We start from the raw sequence: 22853 nt of genomic DNA, 5'->3' as shown, positions 1-22853 counted from the left end.
TGAATTAAAATATAGGCGATAATGCACAAAAACATAAATTCCCTCCTACTGCCAGTGAATATTGTAAACGATAACTGAGAAAAAAACCAAGTCCGGCTATTTTCAGTAATGTAAACCAGGTTTTTTTCTCCTCTTTATATATATATATATATATATATATATATATATATATATATATATATATATATATATATATATACATATATATATATATATATATATGTGTATATATATATATATATATATATATATATTCTTAGCTGAACAGCAACTCTTATTAAGCAAAGGTACGACAGACAGAGGGACGCCATTCAAGCAGCAGGACATCCTGAGAGGTCACGCATTGGAGACGTCTGGTGCTCATGAAGTGTAATTTAATCGTGTACCGTGAGAGTAAGTTTGTAAAGTTCACAATCTGAAAACACAAAGTTTCAAATCATTTTCCAGACAGTAATAATGGCCACATGATACAATCATCTTAAAACAAATAGGCTCACTCCCAATGACCACTTCCTTCGACTCAGAGCATCAGTCACAAGAAGAGATCTATGAACAGAAGAAAAAAACAAAACTCTGCAGACAATCTGCTACAAATCAGCCAAGTATGGAAACAAGGGTGTCAGATTTTACCCAGAGGAGAAAAGGCAAGAATCCAAGAAAAACTTAACAGTTTTGTGAGCTGCACAGCAACATAGAACGTGAAAAAATGTATAGAAAAAAAATTAATTTTATGTGTAAAGTGATGAAGTGTCTCCTCTGTCAGTACCTCTCCTTTTAAAGGGGTTTTTAGGTGTCAGTGTAACATTCAACTGGTGAAATAAAATATGTCCATGTCCACCAACCAGCTATTTCCTGATCAGTCATTGTAAATGGTTGGACACTTATACAGACACATGCATGCGCAACACACACACACACAAAATACATTTTTGAGGAGAAAAACAATATCAATTTAATTTAACCAATGCGCCACCAGGAAGCAACTCTAATAATCTTTAAAAATCTATGAGGAAATTATACGGATTCTTTTTAAATGTTTTTTTTTTTTTTTTTTTAAATGCAGATTTTGAAGTTAAATTTCTAAAAGAAAAAAAGAAGGAAGAAGAAAAAGGAAAAAAAAACAACAGAAAAATTAAGGCAAGTACAAGTGTTTTTCACAGTTTCACTGTTTGTTACAGGATTCATTTGTTCTAATGATGCACAATACATTTTATTAATATATTCATCTATTTTTTACCTTGCACTCAAGTACAGTTATTGTTATTGTTTTACATCATTATCATTATTATTATTATACTTTTCTTTTCTTTGTTTTTAATCTTTATATAGTATCCAGTGTGGACAGAAAAGTAAGAACTTCCTTGTATAGGGAAACAAGTTTCGTTACGGTGCACATGATAATAAATACTTTGAATCTTGAATCTCTCTCCGTCTGCACATGTTGGATGAACGCAACCATTGTCCTCAGGAAGGCTGACCACCTACTGTGCTACACTTTGTGTCCTCTTCAAGTTTTCACTGTACCCTCGAGGAGCCGTGGGGTCAGGAGCCCATATGCAGGCCGTCCTCTACGGCTCTAGCCTTGCTTAGGCCACTGTGCGCTCAGGAAGCCATTTAGCTTCGAAGACTCTCCGTTTACTCCTCTGGATTAAGGCTACAGGGATGGTGGAACTCTTGACCAAACTCGTGGATCCATTTGTTTGCCACTAAACAAGATAATGGACATGTCTAATGTTATACAATAAAATAATCTTCAACTTTATTCACACTTGAGTGTTTGAAAAGTTTAAATACATCTGCAACCCTCCTGCTATAAAAAATGTAACATGTAACTAATACCAAGAGTAATTCTAGCAGGATTATTTTTGCCTTCTTTTTTAATAATATGTTATGGTTTCATTTATTCAGACAGCAGTTCCTCAGGAAATCCACTCTGATCTCCTGACATGTTTTGACTGTCAACTGCCAGTCTTCGTCAAAGGCGTCTGCTGATCGTTTTGATGTTTTCTTTGAAGTTTCCTTGACTTCCATGTAATAATTCTGAATAAATGAAACCTTAACCTATTATTCAAAAAAAAAAAAGAAAAAAAAAGAAAAATAATCTTGCTGGAATTATTGTGTAAGTTAAATCTCCTCATTTTTTGATCTGCACTCACGTGATGTCAAAGTCTGCACAAATGTGGTCCTCTCCTGGACATGAGATCAAGCGTCTCTATTTTGATTGTCTTACTATGTGAAACTTGAGGTATTGGACTCTGAACATCAGGCATCTCACCCCATTTGTCTCCAACTAGAACTGGACAGCCTGCATGCAGCGTGTCCACATCTCCTTCACCATTTCTATGAAGGTTCCACCAAAAGATGGCAGCTCTCTGAAACAAGCAAACCACAGAGGTGTCCCTTAGTCAGTCAAGAAAGCTGTTTATTTTAAGGTCATAATGCAAAACAAGGGTGTCAAACTCATTTACTTTCAGGGACCAAATAGCGACCAGTTTGATCTCTCGTGGGCCGCAGATTTTAGGTGGAAAAAATTAGATTTTTTTTAACACAATACTTAAAACTTCTATGTATAAATTACATATAAAGTATGTAAGTTACAGACAATATAGTAATAAGTGACAGATATCAGTCCCTGCAGGAAAATTCATTTCATTTTGTGACAAATTGTTTTACACATTTTTAGTTTTGTGGAATAATTTCAGAAAAATTGCAGGATTTTGGGGAATTGAGAGTCTTTTCAACAGTATGTGATTTAAAAAGAAAGACAGACTGCCATCATGTGATATAATCATGGGAAAACTGCGATCCCTGGCAAATATTGTGGAGTTTATTTGAATTTGTTTGTTTGGAGGCACTGAGGTATCTAATTCATTGTTTCACTGTCATTTCTATTTTTCTCCTGCGGCCCAAATTGGATCCTCTAAAGGATCAGTTTTGTGTTTGTAAAATTCACACAATCAATCAGAAACAACCCCATAATGCTACATGGAGAATAAACTCAAAGCAATGCAAAATGTTTCTTTACTTTTATTACAGTAAAACCACCTGAAGCTCCACATGTTTACCTCCACTACTGGAACACTGAAGTTGCCGTAGATGAAGGCTGTGGAGCCCCCGGCCTCTACAGAGCTCAGCTGTGGGGAAAAGAACGTGTTTTCAAAGATCATTTTACATCAATCAAATGAATCCTCTCTGTGTGCTGCCCCATTTGAAATTAATTATGCTATACTGTGTACATTTTAGAAAGTGTCTATTCGTATGGTTGCCATACGGACAACCCCCAGGGCTATTGGTACGGTTACCAAAGTACAAGTACGTAGCGTCTTAGGGTTAAGTTTAGGGTTAGGTATAGGGTTATGTTTAGGGTTATGTTTAGGGTTATGTTTAAACCAGTGACGTGCCGTGAGCACTAGGGTAGGGTAGGCAGGCCATTCCAAATCGAGACCACCAATGTCAACACCAATGACAATTTCATATGTTTCTGCTGGCTAGTGTTAATTCAATTCAGTTCAATCAAATTCAACTTTATTTGTATAGCGCAATTTACAACAATGTCATCTCAATGTGCTTACCAAAATATAAAATTCATAATAAGAAAGAAAAAACCCAACAAGATCCACATGAACAAGCATTTAGCCATCTAACAAAATCAACATCATAAAACACCATTAAAGAAACATAAACAATTATTCAATATACCCTCCATACTCTCCCAACAAAATGTATCTCATGACACAGCAGTGCATTCATTGTTTGTGTTGGAAACACAGAAACACGGAGAAAATGACAACAACAACAACTCAGAACAGCCTCAGGTGTTGGTCTCCCATCTTTTAAAAGCTGTCGTTTTTCCTCAAAAAAAAGTTTCTTTATCGTGTCTAGCGTTGTCATCCTGACTGTTGTGTTATCCCGCCCACTAGCTAGAAAACGTAGCAGCAGCGGTCACGGGATATCAATTCACTAATGTACTGTGAACTTAGGTATAGCATTTAGCATAGCATACCATTTAAATGGTTTTCATCTTGGGGAACTGACTGCGCATGTGCAAACACATAAAAACACGCTATGGGAACAGAGGCAGAGCAGCAACGTGCCTTTGAGAAGGGGTGTGGCCTCCTCCTGCCTTATAGCGGTTAGGAAATAGCGATGTTTAGCGATTTGGGCTATGAAAAGCACAAAATGCGGACACTTTCAAACTTATAGGTACTGTTAACTATCGGAAATTGAAAAATAAATAATTTATAATTATATTATAATTAAAACAAATAATCAAAGTATCAATTCACCCTTGGGTAGGCACTGCCTACCTTGCCTACCCTGACTGCACGTCACTGGTTATAACCCAATACCGCAACAATTTTTAGGGTTAGGGTTAGGTTTAGGGTAAGGTTTAGTCTTAGTCACGCGACCTAAACTGGCCAATGACTGACCTATCATGTCACCTAAACTGGCCAAATAGGGGCGCTGCGTATGGATAGAACAGTGGTATATTGATACGGCAACCGTACGAATAGCCACTGCTACATTTTAGGACATCCTCAGGCCTCAGCGTGAAGTATTAGTATCAGGAAAACCTCCGTCAGATGAAACGGCCTCACTTGTCAAAGCCAACAGCATCCGGCTTCAAAATAAAAGTCCTCAGACTTAACGACCTCAGGCCATAAAGCACAATATGGTGTTTTATTTTGAAAGAACCGGAAGTACACATGACAAAGTAAGTCAAAAAGCCGTTCTTTCCTTTTATTTTTCTAAAGTTAAAAGGTTTGATTGATGAATACATAGGTAAATAAAATTTTGATGTATCTTAACCTTTAAAAATAAACAGAAAACAACAGCTTTCAACTTACTTTCGTATCCGAAACAGCATATATTGATGATGTCTTGGGTATTTCCGTTTTTTTCAAAATACAATGTCATGTCGTGTTTTACAGACTGAGGCGGTATTATTTGTGGCCGCTTAGTCTGATGACTTTTATTTTGAAGCCTGAGCCCGTTTCATCTGACGGTGTTTGGTTTGACAAATTACAGAGGTTTTACACACTCTGAGACCTGAAGATGTCCTAAAATGTACATTGTACTGCTATTCAATCTCTAACATGATATCTAACATGACAGAAAGTGTAAAAATATTGATCAAGTTAATTGCATTAATAAACAACAGACATACAATGTAATAAAAGTCAAGGTTTAGATCAGATCCATTCAGAGTTTCTCAAGCCACTTGTTTCATTTTTTTTTTCATTATAAAGTTTTAATTCTGAGCCAGCACAAAGTCAGTCATTGTCACACCTCTCATTAATGCAAGAATACATGAAAATTGGCAAGTGAATTCAAAATGTACTTACGTACATCATGAATGTTGCAACACGATTCCCAGTTTTCAGCCGGTAGACCGGACTGGAAGGCGACTGGTTTATTAAAAGAAAAAAAAGAAGAAGTAAAAAGACATCATACATGATATCAGCTGTGCGACAATCCATTACAGCTGCACACGACTACTGAAAACTAACTGTTGCATGATCAAAATGTGGCTCATAATGGCCACCGATCCCATAATTCACCACTTGGAGGTACTCGCTGTACGGCTGCTTCACATTCAGACCAGTGAGCGTGGAGATCCTGTGGTCCAGGGTTGTAACAATGGGGTGTGCTGAGCTCTTTAGCCAAGCACTACAACAGAGAAACGGGCGTCAACACTTCAATCTGCAGCTGATTCAACACAGTTAATTATTTATTACATGCATTTATCAGTGAAAATGGAGAATACAAAGCAGTATATTGTACCTTTTACTGATACGATACTCTGCAGCTGCTTGTTTCTCTCCTGCTGCCACCACAGATCTCCTTAACTATTTAACAGTAAGAGGACACAGTCTGTCACATTCAGGAATGTTTCTGTCACAGCACATGTTTACAATAGGCTCCTTGTGTCATTGGAACAAAGTGGTTTAAGCATCAGGCTAGAAAATAAGTCAAATTTCCTGTTTTGCCCAGATTTGCAGATGTTTCTGATTATATTGCGCATAGAAATTCCAGCTTTGTACATTTTTTGATTTCTTAGTGTATTTACTTGTCTTCAGAATAGGAAAAGCAAGCAACACGAAGTGGAGCCTCAAACTAGTCTAAAAATTAAGTTTCATAAACCTGTACAATCTACTGCACTGATTCGCAAATTGGGGTATGCGATGGCAGTATAGGGGGTACTTGAGAGAGAGAGACAGTGGAAAATTAACAATCTTGGTCCCACCCCAGGCGTGAGATAACCAGAAATGATAAAAACTATAGAAATAAATCTATTCAGTGTCCTTCAACCTTGGGGTTACCTGAAATTTCTGAAAAATAAAATAGATTTTTGAAATTTTGAATTATTATTCTTTAAAAAAAGAAAAAATCAAAACAACCCAATCTTAAACAACTGTATTTCTGTACTTTCACTTTGTGAATCTAGTTCATCTAAAATGCAGTAAAAAAAAATAAAAAAAAATCTGAGTTCAAACATAATAATAATAATTAAAAAAAAAAAAATAATTCTAAAAAGAAAATGTGTTTCGGGTCGCCGGAAATTCTTGATATCAAAATGGGGTCACGATCCAAACAAGGTTGGTAACAACTGCACTAAATACTGTTTCTTTCCACTTTTCATTTACAAAATTAGATTCTTTAAAATGTGTGTTATCACTCTATAGTTGTTTTTAAATAGTTTTCTATGCAAAATGTTGTATTCAGGAATCAGAGAAAGTGGGTACTTGAACCAAAAGAGTTTGAGAACCACTAATCTACTCAACACTTCTCAGTTGATTATCCTGCTTTAGTCGATGTCTTCTGAAACTTTAAAATATTCAACCCTGTAAGGAAAACAGATTGAACTTATTTGAAATATTATTAAAAACCCGCTTTAAACCGGCTGGCATTCCTCTCACCACTGTGGGATTGCTGATAAAGCAGAATTTATGCCAATATTATGGTTAACAAATGTTTTTCATGCTGACAGCTAAAGCTCCCTTCAGGGTCTGTTTTCATTCAACACTGAGGAAACAAGGAAACTCCCTGAACTTTGCCAAAAGGCTCACAGGACCCATAGGACCACTGAGTAAATCCCTGATGTAACCAAGCTTAGGTCAAAGCTCTTGAAGCAGCGGCAGCAAATTTTGATTATTAAGTATTTTTGAGTGGTTTAGAAGAGTACCAGTATATGAACCAGTAAACCTCAGTGAGGTGTTTCGGATAGTTTGGGGAGCTCAACCAAGTTTTTGTAGTAATTGATCCCCAATATTCCCACTTGGATTCAAACCAGTTCCTCCACTATAGCGTCTTAATAGCAGGAAAACGCTGCATAGGCTCACATTTTAGTCAGATGTATTTTACCACTGAAATATGTGATTACAGGCAGCTACAGTTGAGCACCAAAAGCTTCGGTTCCACTGTCAGGCGGGGCCTGGCACAGAACTTTAGTTGGAACAAGCAAGATTATAGAAGCCCATGTCTCTGGTTTCTACAGATGTGAGAACCACACTGAGAATTCAGTGATAACCATGATTTACACCCTGCAGTAACATTTCTACAACATGGGGGGTAGTTAAACCACAACTAAACAGACAGAATGAGCCAAAGATGCAGCACTCGTGTAAAAAACAAAAACAAAAAAAAGCAAAAAATGTCATCACTTTCTGACTTTCTGAACACCAGAGGTAAAAGTGATGGATTACAAGTACTCACGTTACTGTAATTGAGTTGCTTTTAAGGGTACTTGTACTTTTTTGAGCATATTTCTCAATGAGTAATTTTACTTGTACTTAGCTACTTTTTAAAAGTAAAGTCATTTATTACAATTCTACACCCAACCATTACTGAGTAAATTATTGTTTTTTTTTTGTTTTGAAATGATCAACGGGCATTGTGAAACTACAAAAAATGAAATGACCAGACAACAATCAAATGCATCACATAAAACATAATGCCTAAACAGCTGTGAATGGAGGTTATTTTCTCTGACCATCACCAAAGGAAGAACTAGCAACACATACTGCTGCTTTTGTGGACTGAAGTGAACCATGAATGGCATAGGAGACAGTCCAGAGAAAACACCACAAGAGAGAGAAGCTGAAGATTATGCAAATCCTTGGTCGCATCTTTCTAAAATATTCATACCCATTTAAACATAGGAAAAGAGCATCATAATGCTATGTAAACTCTGCCTACCTTTTTAAGCTTATACATGAGATGTTTACTGTAGAGAATAGTGAAAGTAACCAGTAACTTTTACTTTGAGTACAAAGTGAGCTACTTTTTACTTGCACTTGAGTACAATTTCAATCAAGTAAGTGAGTAGGATATACAGTATCAGCACTCTTTACACCTCTGCTGAACATATATATATTGCAAAAAAAATGCACACTTACCCCAGGCTCTGCGACCCTTTTGATATCTTCGGCCTCTGTGTCAGTGATGAACTGATGGTAAAGGACGACATACGGCTGCAGGCTGAGCACCTCACGTCGGACAGGCTGCAGCAGCAGTGCCGGGTTGTTGTTGTTGTTGTAAATATCGCAGAAGAGTTTAGGGTTTTTAAAATGCTGTGGCTGCTTGGAGAGAAATGTATCTTAATTACATTAAGTTGTTTAAATTGCTGCTCATCCATGCAAAAATTAATCATCAATCAGTGGTCTTTTGAAATTTGAAATAAAATAAGTTCTAAAACCTTCATATTTTTTGTCCCAGACCCAATTTGTGGTGGTCAATGCAATCTTATAATAATCTTGTCCAGACCAGTTCAAAGCAACCAGATGTGCTGCATTGCGAAACCTTTTTAGGCCCAAGAGTGCAATTTTAAAAAAAAATTCAAAGAGAACTTGTTTAATGCTGTATTTACCGCCAGTAAATGAACTTGTTTCCCCCAAAACTCTTACTGAAATGGTTTATTATGGATTTTAATGCTTTATAATATTAGACGATTAAAAAAAAGCCCAAAAATCCCTAAAATCCAAAATAAGTGACACAAAAATAGAAGAACACAATCAGTGTTGTGGAAAGTGTCAACTTTTCTGTCCTTTGCGTTTTTTCCAGCTATAGATTTTCGTTACAGATGTTTGTTTGGACAACAGCCTACTTTTTTAATCACACAAGTGTAAAATCAGCACAATTTAGATTAAATGATCACTTGATGGTGACTAATTAATCAGAAAAAGTGCCTCAGATCTGATTTCTTCCTAATACTTGTATTACTGGTCTTTATCTTGTGCAATAAATGATGAATTGTTGAAATGTAACCTGACTTGCAATGGTAATTGTTTGCAGTTAAAGAAATATTGATTACATGAAGTTTATTTTTTACTTTATTTAATGTACCCTTGAAGACAAAAACAGTGAAGTTTGTTAAGGAGTACCTGAATGCCCTGAGTCTGGCAGAGTCTCTCGTACGAGTCCCGGGTCCTTAGATAGGTGGAGTCAGGTCTCCTCAGTCCTGGAGCTTTGGAAACATCTCCAGCCTCCAGCAGTTTCTCATATTTTTCGACATTCTGCAAAACTCTATCATTCCTTGGATCTGCTAGAGAACAGATAACCAGTATGAGCCCAAAGTTCACTTAAGGCAGACAAAGTAATAAAAAGAAGGCTCACCGTGATGAAGTAACTCCCGAGACAAGCTCAGAGCGTAGGAGATATTTCCTGTCTAACACAATGAGAAGATTGTCAGACTTTCTGTTTTCACATAAACATGCTTATTTTTTCTGTATTTACTTTGTATTGTGAGAAAGCCAGATGGTCCAGAGCATCCTCTAAGGTGCCTTGATTCTCAGGACTCCATTCTCCTCCTGTTCCTCTGAAGAGATGGACCGACTCCTCCATCCACTGCACAGAGTGGTAATAATCCTCCTGCTCATAGGCCACCTGTACACAACAATGTCTGAGTTAAGTTGGATCCATCCTGCAGAATTAATAGTAGGGCTGTGCATTGCTATGAATCTGACGATACGATACGATTTATGATTTGTGTGTCACAATACAATATATCATAGGTGGAGTTTGAGATTCTTGCCGGGGGGGCAAAAGAAAAAATACAATAAAATATATAGACCGTCTTGAGATTTACGCCAACCACAATGTGTGTAACATACAATAATGCAAACATTATTAGTAACATAGTTTATAATGTTGACTACAAAAATTTGTGTCCACGCAATGTTGTAAATTCATGATAAAATCAGGCCGGCGGCCGTGTTCTGCTTTATTTTTGCAGCAGTACCATATATGAACTGCTGGGTGCAGTGTCTCCTCACCATTTACATTGTGAAGAAGAATTGCGCAACAGAAGAAGAACCAACCTAAAGTCTCAAAAGTTTGCGACCGTTTCACTGAAAAACTGAGAAAAAATTCTCCTGTGAAATGTGTGACCTGTTGACCTGCACAACTCAAAGAATCGGAATCGAGAATCGTTTAGAAGATTAATCAAAATTGAGAATCGGAATCATTAAAATTCAAACAAGGCCCAAACCTAATTACAATATATCGCGATATCAATAATTACAAATTTCACCTTACAAGTACAAAATGGTATGAAATACAATTGAAGCAAATGGCAACCAATTGTATTTCAAGTACCAATATCAAAAACAAGTGGTATGTTTATCAAACTGTCAAATTACATTTTTCGTAAAAGTTTAAAGCAGAACTAAGTAATTTTTTCACCTTAATAAATCCTTCTCATAGTCCCTGTGAGGGTAATACAAGTGTTTATGGGGTGATTGGGGGGTCTCTGGCCAGAAAACAGCATTTGCAACTTCCCTGCCTCTGACCCGGTGGCAAGACGTACTGCTGCAGGCCAATACAAACTAATGCTAGATTATGAATTGTCTTTAAATTCACTTTTCTCAAACTTATATCATGGCGGAGCCAGCAAAAAAAAGGCAGAGAAGACCTTTGTCCATGGAGCAACTCCATGCAGTGACAGCTCAGCAGCGACACACACCGCGACGACAGTATGTGTCATTGCGCAACAGGCCCGCACACACACTAACAACCCAGTGCTCCAGCAGGCAGCACACACACAAATATCCATCCATCCATCCATCCATTTTCAGAGCCACTTTGTCAGCACATCACACACATTTCCTCACTCCCTTCCCTCCCACATCATTCATTTATTTTACTTGTCTCTCTTCCTCATATTGTTCACATGGCCACATGGAACTATTTGTGTGAAAGCACCCTTAGTGTCACTGTTGTATTATGATTTTTCAGTGATCGGTTGCTAACGTCTTTGGAGAGCAAAGGCGCGCATGTCGCTGTGGGGTGGGGCAGGCGGCAGTGGGTGTGGAGTGTTTACGAAAGTGACATAACCAAAAGGGACCTTTAGGGGTAATTCTTAGAAAAAAGTAACCACATACATCTATAAAAGTGCCCAGTATGTTTTATGAAAAATAAAGTGCAATCAAATGCCAAGCTAAAATGCAATAAGAAGTGAGATAGTTTAACAAGGTCTGATGTGGTTCACTGACACCTAGTGACCGGGCGTTTATGTGCTATGCATATGTTAGCACAATGAAATGCTTTTTTTCATTAAAAAAAACACACTTGATTCTGTGAAATATTGCGATATATCGCCAACAATTTTTCTTAAACCCTTAATTAATAGTAATGGAAAAGGACTTTTATATGATAGTTTGCTCATTCTTAATCAGTGAAACCAAATATATACCTTTAAACAGCAGTCACTGAGAATCTGCAGGTTTACGTTGACATAACCTGTAATCATACCAATAAATCACCAAGAATACATCATTATGGGTTGTCAACTTGTATTCAAACTGCCTTTAAAAGACTCCAAGTAAGGCAGGCTGTAGCTACAAACGCTTTACTGCCAAGTTAAAGCCTCCGTCACTGAAAGAGCTACAAACTCCACATCTTTACCACAGTCTAGTCAGACTGCTGCTGATGAACAAGTGGAGGCAGGCATGGCTCCGGAGCCGTGTGTGGTATGAGATAATGTCTTTTCCATACAGCAGCTGCTCTCTCCCACACAGTTCTCTGCCCTGACACATCAGCACTGCATGAATACTGTGGAAATTATTGACAGAGGGGGAAGCTTCGTTTTTTCCTCCTGTACACATGCTTAACGCTAAATGCTTCCTCACATTCGAAGCTTCAGGCCATCTTTTTCCACAGCACAATGACTGGCAGGAATGAGAACACACAGCTTACGTTTGAGCTCACTCTCATGGTTTCTCTGTCATTTTATTTTCTCCTGCGGGCCAAATTGGATGCTCCTAAGGGCCGAACTTGGTACATCGCCTTGAGTTTGACACGTGGGTTAAGAGGAGTCTCTAAATTTGCCCTATGAGCAACTTTTTGATTAAGTCAGTTACTGGGCCTGGGGGCCACATCCAGCCCATCAGAGCATCCAATCTGGCACACACAAAAGTTTTTTTTTTTTTACCTCTAAGTACTAGTTCCAGAGGGAAACTGATCATTAAGTAAACCACACCACAGAGGTAAAAACTACAGATATCAGTGGCTGAATGTAGTATTGATCACTGTAAGAAGGAGGTAATATTTATAGGTGTTAATGTGTTAATTTTTCATGCATTTGTTGTGTATCATCCCTAAATAATAATGTGTATTAAATGCATATAATAGTACTTTTTATCCATATTTTTTATAGTTTTTAAAGTTTCTGTTGATATTTTTGAATTTAAAATATAATATTTTATGTGTTGCAATGATTGAATTAGGCGGGGTGCTTCTTGTTGGCTTGTGACGCAGTTGTTTTTTCTCTATTTCTTTTAATCTTATTTGAATTCAATATTTTTCTCGTTTTAGTTTAGTTTACCAAGCTGGTTGTAAAAACAGATGAATGGATGAAATGAAATTAACTTTATACACCTTCCCAACCAGAAAGCAGTCATCTCCAGACAGTCGGGCGGACACCGCAGGCCTGTAAACATCGACGGACTCGCCATCTGTGACCTTCTGGAAGTGACCCTTGACGAGGCCGGAGACGCTGAGACCATAAACGTCCTGCAGCCTCATCAGTCCCTTAGCAGCTCCCTGGACGTCTTCCATGTTGGGCAGGTTGGCCTCCTGGTCCGTGTACGCAGACCTGAGGGCTGAGTAGCAGAGGGTGAGCTGGAGCTGCAGCAGAAACAAAGGAGACCCAAACTCACGTCCAACCTTCTATATTTTCCAGGGCTTCGTTGCTGTCGACCATATTTAGCCACTCTGAATGAAGGCGCTTGATGAAGGTGAAGGCCACCAATGGATTTGCCATTGCTGCTGCAGAACCTTTGTAAAGTTTAGTGTGCTGGTTGGAAACCTTGGTATAAAACCTGCATGAAAAGATGAACTACAATTAAAAAAAATTAACAATACATTACAAACTTTAGCTAGATAATTTTCCATAATCATAGAAGGCAAGTCTTTCCACCCTACCAACTCAGAGTTTATTATGCTACGACTCATGAACTTATCCAGGAAAGTATGATGCAACAAAAAAAATCAGTTGAATCAGGGACATAAATTATTTGTGACGTAGTATGAAAAGAAATCTATGAGCAAAATGACTTATTATTGATTGTTAATATATTCAGAAAAAGCTTCTTTTTCCTTGTTAAATTTTCATAAACAATAGATTTTATATTGTTAGTTATGGTGATATATTTGTAAGCCCAGAACATTCTTTTTTTATTTGCAGCTGTCCAAAGTTGACAGTGTTCTTAGTCATGAAAAATCTGCACGTGCTACATAAATCCCTGAGAACTTGTCCTTTTTATAATTCACTGCCCCTGGAGCTGCTCCTAAACAGTGATTTCACCACTGTAACAGTCTCATGAGTCCATTTAAACACACAGTCAGGGCTTCTTTGCTTTAGGTTGGTTCATTCTAAAGCACTTTACAGGCGTGTGAACACAATTCCAGGAGCTTTTGTGTTGCACAGATTCAGCGACATTCTAAACAAGTTTAAGATTTATAGATTTTTCCAACGTGTGAGTCATGTTTTGTGGTCTCACCGTTTGATGTCGTGCAGTCTCTGCTCTTCCAGGTCCAGGTACGTCTTCAGCTGCTTCATCAGTGTCTGTTCCACACTGATCGCCCTCCTCACATTCAGCAGAGACGTGAACATCTCCCCAAAACCTCCTGAAAACACTGCGACAAACAGCAGAAGAGGCCAAACACAAGCATGAGGAGCACACTTCATCCTCTCCACTAGTGGTTTCTCTCTGACCAGTGTTTCCAGTATTCCCACCACCAGCCTCTACTCCATTCCAGGCTTTCTACTCTACTCTGGGTTTCCCTGAACAGGTCTGAGGATCCAGATGTGACTCTGGGCTCCCCCAAAAGATCAGTTTACATGACGATGCACCACCAATGTAATGTGCCTGGGTCTGTGTGTGCGGTTCATAGTAGATTAATTAATAAAATAAAATAAAGTGATTATATTATATTAATGTAGATATCATAATAAAGTGATATTATTATAATAAAATAATAATAATAATAATAATAATAATAATAATAATAATAATAATAATAATAATAATAATAATAATAATAATAATATATTGTTATTATTACTATGACTTCCATTGACCTTAAAAAACACTAAAAAAGAAAAATAACCCTCTGTGGACATTTATTCATTATTTGTATAAAGTTAGTTAATGTTTAGTTGAGAGAAAAAGACATTTTGGTCAGACTTAAAACGAAAACACACAATGGAAGGACATTGCTTTACTCTGATGTTTTTTTTTTTTTTTTTTTTTTTTTATTTTTTTTAATCAAGTTAAAACCAACAGTGACATCTATTGGCTGAATGGAAGTATAACATTCGGTGTATGTAATACACAAAGTACATTGTTTATAAACGTTAGATATATTTATTTTTTTGTGGTTTTAATGTTGTTGGTTTTTGCTTATAGTTTAAAAAGTAGGCTCGATCATCTAGTATCAGTGAATAGCATATACATGTATGATGTTATATTTTCATTATATAGTGTTGAATTTCCCATATTATTGTGGCACAAATAAAAAAAAATTAAAAAATAAAGCATGACAATACATGTAGTATTTGATAATATACTATTCTGGATGTGGTTTCTCTCTGACCAGTGTTTCCAGTGTTCCCACCACCAGCCTCTACTCCATTCCAGGCTTTCTACTCTACTCTGGGTTTCCCTGAACAGCTCTGAGGATCCAGATGTGATTCTGGGCTCCCCCAAAAGATCAGTTTACATGAAGATGCACCACCACTGTAATGTGCCTGGGTCTGTGTGTGCGGTTTATAGCAGATTCATTAATAAAATAAGATATTATATTAAATTGATATTGTTATTATAAAGTAATATTATTATTATTATTATTATTATTATTATTATTATTATTATTATTATTATTATTATTATAATAATAATAATAAAAATAATAATAATAATAATAATAATAATAATAATAATATATTGTCGTTATTATTATTATGACTTCCATTGACCTAAAAAAAAAACTAAAAAAGAAAATAAACCTCTGTGCACATTTATTCATTATTTGTATAAAGATAGTTAATGTTTAGTTGAGAGAAAAAGACATTTTGGTCTGACTTAAAACGAAAACACACAACGGAAAGACATTGTTTTACATGTTTTTTTTTATTTATTTATTTATTTTTTTAATCAAGTTAAAAACAACAGTGACATCTGTTGGCTGAATCGAAGTATAACAGATTTTTTTTTATTTTTTTTTATTTTTTGTGGTTTTAATGTTGTTGGTTTTTGTTTATATATTAAAAAGTAGGCTATATCATGTAGTATCAGTGAATAGCATATACATTTATGATGTTAAATTTTCATTATACAGTGTTGAATTTCCCATATTATTGCTGTAAATAAAAAAAGCTCAGTAATGTGGTTTAATTTGTACAATTTATTCCTGAGAGTGATGTAGTTCAGAGAAAATAATACAATAACCATAATTCATAGATTTCAGATAAAAAATAATCTTGTTTATTTTCTTTCAAGCCATTGGGAGGTAACGTATCATGAATATATATATATTTATATATATATATATATATATATATATATATATATATATATATATATATATATATATATATATATATATATATATATATATATATACATATATATATATATACATTCATTGATTATTGAGACATTTTTTTGATACTAACACTATGTGCACATCATTTAATAAAGATTTAAAAAAGGAAATCACAGCCATTTTTTGGAAAAACCTGAGCCATCAAAAAAATCTATAAAAATATGCACAATTAATAAAAAAAAAATTTCAAGCATGAAAATAAATACATGTAGTATTTGATCATATACTATTCTGGATGTGTCCTCTCAGATTCTAATATATTAAGCACAATGAGATATAAATGATCAACAATTGTTCAAATAATATCCACACAATCTATATTTAATGTTTTATGCATTTTTGTGACTAATAATGCATTTATTAGTAATGATATTTATGGCTTCAGAGTCTAAAACGTTTAGACTGGATAATAGTGATTGTTTAATTATCATAAAAGACCTTTTAATACAGTTTTATCACATCTTAAGCCACAATAAAGATGGATTTAGTTTTGTGTTTTCATTGGCAGAAGATTTTACGGAAACCTATTGCATTCACTTGAAATAAGAAACAACATTTTCTCTGAATCATTTCTTTTTTTCTTTACTTCTGTTTTTCAGAGTAATTTTTTTTTTCAGTTTTTCAGAGCAATTTTTTCAGTTTTTCAGAGTAATTCTTTCAGTTTTTTTTGCTAGATTTCCGAGTGTGAAAAGGCTTATTGTAATGCCATCAATATGGCCTAAAGATAGAACTATCAAGTGTCTAAAACCAAACTGAAAGTATTTATTATTTTTTTTATCAAATGAAACAAGCTGGCCATGTTTGATGTCAATAAAAAAATAAATACAGCCATTGTTTCAAATGACACAAGCTCCGAAAAACAAGATAAAAAAATGAGCATGAAAAACAGACAAAAAAAATACCACAAAAAACAGAAGAAAAAAATGTGTCCGAACCAAAAAATTAAATATTCAGAATTTTTTTTTTTTTTTTTTTTTTCAAGTGAGTGCAATATGCTTTTGTAAAGAACAGCCCGATAAACAAAGCAAAACCTTCCCCCCCACCAAAAAAACCAAATATTCAGAATTTTTTTTTCTTTCTTTCAAGTGAATGCAAAATGCTTCTGTAAGATTTATCTTTCATCTACTTCTTTTGAGAGCTATAGACACTTCTTTGAATCCTACTAAAAACAAATCCTAACTTACTCTTTTGGGATACCAACAAGTTCTTCTGCATTTTAATCCTGACACAAGGTTGTACTCTTTTTTTGGAGCAGCAGAGGAAACTGTTCTGTATGTGTCGCCTCAGGGCTTGATCCCTGAAGCCGTAGATGAGCGGGCTGAGAAAACGAGGCAACAGAATGAAAAAGAAGTAGTTAATATAAAAAAGGTCCGCTGGATTCAAGTCTTTGTGCAGCACAATGAGAGTCTCAGTGATGGGGCGAGTGAAGGCCAGCATGCAGAGCAGCAGCTGGAAGCCGTGCAGCAGCACAGTGTACATGGCTTTGTTCACAGATGCCTGATCCTGTCTCATCTTCCTCGTCTCCAGAAGGATTCTCACATACGTGTAGAGGATGATGATGGCCACCACTGTGAAAAACAGAAAATTGCATGCGGCTCTGTACAACGTCTGGACAGGAGAGGAATTCAAAGTTCCAGGTGTACAGATCACAGGGGTGGAGAAGCCAGTGATGGCGGGGTCTACGTCCCCAATGGCATAATCTATCATGGGGTATGCACAGCTGATGACACACACTAACAAGATGATGACCCAGGTACGGTCTGAGCGCCAGGCGGCCGGGCGCTGCAGAGGGTAGATGATAGCAACATAACGTTCTAGTGACATTGTGGCCAAAATCAGAGGTGAACTCTGGAATGTGGCAGTGGAGACAAACAGCAGAGGGATGCAGAGGACCAGAGACAACTTTATCTGCAACATAGAAAAGAGGAAGAGTAGCACAGAAGAGGTGATCTGCAGGGTGTCGTTGATCAGCATGTAGGCAAACAGGATGTAACGTGAGGTGTCTAGAATCTGCCTGTGAGACGCAAAAATGTGCAGCATGACAACAATGCAGCAGAGGTAGACGGTGAAGCAGGGGATGACTGCACACACCTTAATGATTATTGTAAGAGGTTTCTGTGATGTTGCATTGGCAGGAAATTCAGTCACATTCATATTTTCTAAAAGCTTTGGACGATCTGCACCTGTTTAAAGAAGTATGTGTTAAATCACCCACACAAAGGAAAGAAATGATGAGAAATACAGCTCTAACCACACTGTATCATCACATCAGAATAAATATACAAACAGCTTTTTAACCACACAAATAAACCACACATTCAATACAAACAGAAATTTAATTTAATACTCCCTCTTACCTGAGAAAACGTCTATCTGGTAGAGAAGCTCTGTTCTCCACTCTTCTTCTTATAACATGTTTTACTAGTAAACATGCGCCTGCCCATCCGTTCAAACCCCATCATCAGTGAGTTTGACTCTATTCCCCCAGAGATACAACTTTCATCATTAAGAAAAGTGTGTGTCTCTGGGAACAGATTTCAGTGGATAGAGCACCACCTTCTTTTTCCATTCAATGTTTATACAACTTATCTAACTCTGAGAGTAAAAGCAAAGTTTCTCTAATTTTTCCAGTTTAAGCTTTGTATAACCATAGAAGATATAAATATGTAAAAATATTTCTCAAATTATAAAAGAGACAAGACAGTCTCCTGTAGAATTCAACATCAATCTGTCCACTACTTTTTAAAACACACTGCCATTAAAAACATCACAAGTAAGTTCTCCACTACTCCAGGGATTGTAATCTCCACTTTATTCCACACAAACCTTTCTTCAGTTAAATTTGCCATGTCTTCAGAGGGGATCCCATGGTGTTCCTAGACCAACTCCAAGCTTTCCTTCTAGCAGGACATAACCAGTAAACCTCCCAAAGGAGAAGTCCAGGAGATCCTCAGCAGATGACCAAACACCTCCACTCCGTGTGAAGGAACAGTAGCGCTAAGACATTCAGGGTTTTGGAGCTTCTCACTCTATCTTCAAGGCCGAGCCTGGCCACCCTGTGGACAAATCTTGTTTTGGCCACTTATACTAAAAACTTACTTTGTCCATCATGACCCTGAGCTCCTGACCAGATGAGGAACAAAATGTCAATTGACTGGGAGAGCTTTGCCTTTTGATTTAAGGCTCTCCACCACTCACTAGTGAACAAGATCCAAACACACTCAAACTCCTACTTTCGGCAAGGCCTCTTCTCTGACCTGCTTGTATGGAATCCACTCTTGTTGACAAGAACCCATGGCCTCAGATGTTTCCTCTTCCTATCATTGTAAAACAAAAGTCACCAGGCATTAGATTATTCAGATTCGTAGGTGGAATGTTGGATTACATAGCATCAAACCATTCCGGAAACATACAAACTCAAAGATCCATTTTTGTACAAATCAACAACCTACACAAGCACAAAGCCTGGCCATCTGCTGGTAGTCGAGGTTTGGTTGCAGTTGGGGGTTAAATATCGAGCTGAGGTATTCTTCATCCTAGTGTTTCCAGACTTCACTCAATCACTTTGTGGCAGTGAGTGTTAGTGACAAACAAAATAATAAGCCTGATACATGCCAAAATCAGCCAACAGACCATGAGCAGAACAGAACGTCTGCATTGAAAGGTTTTTATTGGGCACAAAAGTAAGTGGGCTAATGTCCAGTTGCATGGGAACTCTCTTACTGATTGTTGAGCAATGTGCAAATTCTGTTAAGTCAACATTTTCTGGGTCAGTTGTCTCAACTGTTGCTTTGGCAATTTGCCCAAAACGTTCTTTAATCCCAGTGGCGGGCCATGTATTTCACACCTGGGCCTTCAGCGAGGTCCTAAACCAGTCAACTCTGCGCCCCCCGGCCATATCTGGCCTGCTGGAGCCATCTGGTCCGCACCGACCCTGACACTACTTCATTACATGGAAAAAAGTGTGATTGATTAATTTTGTTCGTCCTGTCACTGCAGTCTTCCTCAGAGCTGTCATCCTGCTTCTAGATAGATAGATAGATAGATAGATAGATAGATAGATAGATAGATAGATAGATAGATAGATAGATAGACAGACAGATAGATAGATAGATAGATAGATAGATAGATAGATAGATAGATAGATAGATAGATAGATAGATAGATAGATAGATAGATAGATAGATAGATAGATAGATAGATAGATAGATGGATAGATAGATAGATAGATAGTAATCATGACTAACCATCCTCCCTGGTTGGCAAATTTTCCATAATCATAGAAGGCAAGTCTTTCCACCCTACCAACTCAGAGTTTATTATGCTACGACTCATGAACTTATCCAGGAAAGTATGATGCAACAAAAAATCAGTTGAATCAGGGACATAAATTACTTGTGAAGTAGTTTGAAAAGAAATCTATGAGCAAAATGACTTATTATTGATTGTTATAATATTCAAATAAAGCTTCATTTTCCTTGTTCAATTTTCCTAAATAATAGATTTTATATTGTTAGTTATGGTGATATATTTGTAAGCCCACAACATTTATTTTTTATTTGCAGCTGTCCAAAGTTGACAGTGTTCTTAGTCATGAAAAATCTGCACGTACTGCATAAATCCCTGAGAACTTGTCCTTTTTATAATTCACTGCCCCTGGAGCTGCTCCTAAACAGTGATTTCACCACTGTAACAGTCTCATGAGTCCATTTAAACACACAGTCAGGGCTTCTTTGTTTTAGGTTGGTTCATTCTGAAGCACTTTACAGGCGTGTGAACACAATTCCAGGAGCTTTTGTGTTGCACAGATTCAGCGTCATTCTAAACAAGTTTAAGATTTATAGTTTTTCCAACGTGTGAGTCATGTTTTGTGGTCTCACCGTTTGATGTCGTGCAGTCTCTGCTCTTCCAGGTCCAGGTACGTCTTCAGCTGCTTCATCAGTGTCTGTTCCACACTGATCGCCCTCCTCACATTCAGCAGAGATGTGAACATCTCCCCAAAACCTCCTGAAAACACTGCGACAAACAGCAGAAGAGGCCAAACACAAGCATGAGGAGCACACTTCATCCTCTCCACTAGTGGTTTCTCTCTGACCAGTGTTTCCAGTGTTCCCACCACCAGCCTTTACTCCATTCCAGGCTTTCTACTCTACTCTGGGTTTCCCTGAACAGCTCTGAGGATCCAGATGTGACTCTGGGCTCCCCCAAAAGATCAGTTTACATGATGATGCACCACCACTGTAATGTGCCTGGGTCTGTGTGTGCGGTTCATAGTAGATTAATTAATAAAGTAAAATAAAGTGACTATATTATATTAATGTAGATATTATATTAAAGTGATAATAATATAATAAAGTAATAATAATAATAATAATAATAATAATAATAATAATAATAATAATAATAATAATAATAATAATAATAATAATAATAATGTTATTATTATTATGACTTCCATTGACCTTAAAAAACACTAAAAAAGAAAATAAACCTCTGTGGACATTTATTCATTATTTGTATAAAGTTAGTTAATGTTTAGCTGAGAGAAAAAGACATTTTGGTCTGACTTAAGATGTAAACACACAATGGAAGGACATTGTTTTACTCTGATGGTTTTTGAAAAAATTTTTTTAATCAAGTTAAAACCAACCGTGACATCTGTTGGCTGAATGGAAGTATAACATTCTGTGTATGTAATACACAAAGTACATTGTTTATAAACGTTAGATTTATTTATTTTTTGTGGTTTTAATGTTGTTGGTTTTTGTTTATAGTTTAAAAAGTAGGCTATATCATGTAGTATCAGTGAATAGCATATACATGTATGATGTTACATTTTCATTATATAGTGTTGAATTTCCCAAATTATTGTGGCACAATTAATAATAAAAAAAAAAATAAAGCATAAAAACACATATAGTATTTGATAATATACTATTCTGGATGTGTCCTCTCAGTTTCTAATATTTGAAGCACAGTGAGATATAAATGACCAACAAATGCTCAAATACTATCCACACAATCTATATTTAATGTTTTATGCATTTTTATGACTAATAATGCATTTATTAGTAATGATATGTTTGGCTTCAGAGTCTAAAACATTTAGACTGGATAATAGTGATTGTTTAATTATCATAAAACGTCTTTTAATACAGTTTTATCACATCTTAAGCCACAACAGAGATTAATTTAGTTTTGTGTTCTCATTGACGGAAGATTGTACGGAAGCCTATTTCATTCACTTGAAAAAAAACCCAAAACAAATTTTTTTTTTCCTAATCATTATTTTTTTCTTCTTTTTTCTTCTGAGTGAAATTTTTTTCAGTTTTACTGACACTTTTGTTTTCAGTTTTTTAGAGTATTTTTTGAATTTTTTGGAGGAATTCATTTTTTTTGCTCGATTGCCGAGTGTGAAATGGCTCATTGTAATGCCATCAATATGGCCTAAAGATAAAACTATCAAGTGTCTAGAGCTAAATTGAAAGTATTTTTTTTTTTTTGTTTTTTATCAAATGAAACAAGCTGGCCATGTTTTATGTCAATAAAGACATAAATGCATCTATTGTTTCAAATAACATAAGCTCTGAAACACAAAGAAAAAAAATTACTACAAAAAACAGAAAAAAAAAAAAATGTCCGAAAAACCGCCAAAAAAATAGCCCAAAAAACATTTTTTATTTATTTTTTTGTCAAGTGAATGCAATATGCTTTTGTAAAGAACAGCCCGATAAACAAACCAAAAC

The 22853-nt window shown here is 36.1% G+C and overlaps 2 protein-coding genes across 7 annotated transcripts; both read right to left on the bottom strand.

Annotated features, from left to right (window-relative positions):
- Positions 1 to 1051: 1051 nt before the first annotated feature.
- Positions 1052 to 21244, bottom strand: p4ha3 (prolyl 4-hydroxylase, alpha polypeptide III). 6 transcript variants are annotated; one of them, XM_028464647.1, is made up of 13 exons: positions 20988 to 21244; positions 13165 to 13319; positions 12877 to 13100; positions 9736 to 9885; positions 9616 to 9667; positions 9384 to 9541; positions 8400 to 8579; positions 5785 to 5849; positions 5511 to 5670; positions 5346 to 5408; positions 3066 to 3134; positions 2276 to 2372; positions 1052 to 1706 (listed from the first exon to the last, which is right to left on the bottom strand). In XM_028464647.1, the coding sequence occupies exons 1-13, from the start codon at positions 21173 to 21175 to the stop codon at positions 1636 to 1638; spliced, it is 1632 nt and encodes a 543-aa protein (XP_028320448.1). In that variant the 5' UTR covers positions 21176 to 21244; the 3' UTR covers positions 1052 to 1635. The 6 variants fall into 6 exon arrangements, 4 of the variants coding, with proteins under 4 accessions (XP_028320448.1, XP_028320445.1, XP_028320447.1 ...); XM_028464644.1 differs by lacking the exon at positions 20988 to 21244 and adding an exon at positions 14001 to 14260 and having other exon boundaries at positions 9384 to 9544; XM_028464646.1 differs by lacking the exon at positions 20988 to 21244 and adding an exon at positions 14001 to 14260 and having other exon boundaries at positions 5562 to 5670; positions 9384 to 9544.
- On the bottom strand, positions 17100 to 18261 carry LOC114474112 (odorant receptor 131-2-like). Its single transcript, XM_028464147.1, has one exon. The coding sequence runs from the start codon at positions 18259 to 18261 to the stop codon at positions 17230 to 17232; it is 1032 nt and encodes a 343-aa protein (XP_028319948.1). The 3' UTR covers positions 17100 to 17229.
- Positions 21245 to 22853: the final 1609 nt, after the last annotated feature.

This window comes from Gouania willdenowi, chromosome 13, assembly GCF_900634775.1.
Source record: "Gouania willdenowi chromosome 13, fGouWil2.1, whole genome shotgun sequence".
Lineage (NCBI taxonomy): Eukaryota > Metazoa > Chordata > Actinopteri > Blenniiformes > Gobiesocidae > Gouania > Gouania willdenowi.
The sequence above is the reverse complement of the archived record's forward strand: the minus strand, read 5'-3'. Positions and strand labels throughout refer to the sequence as shown.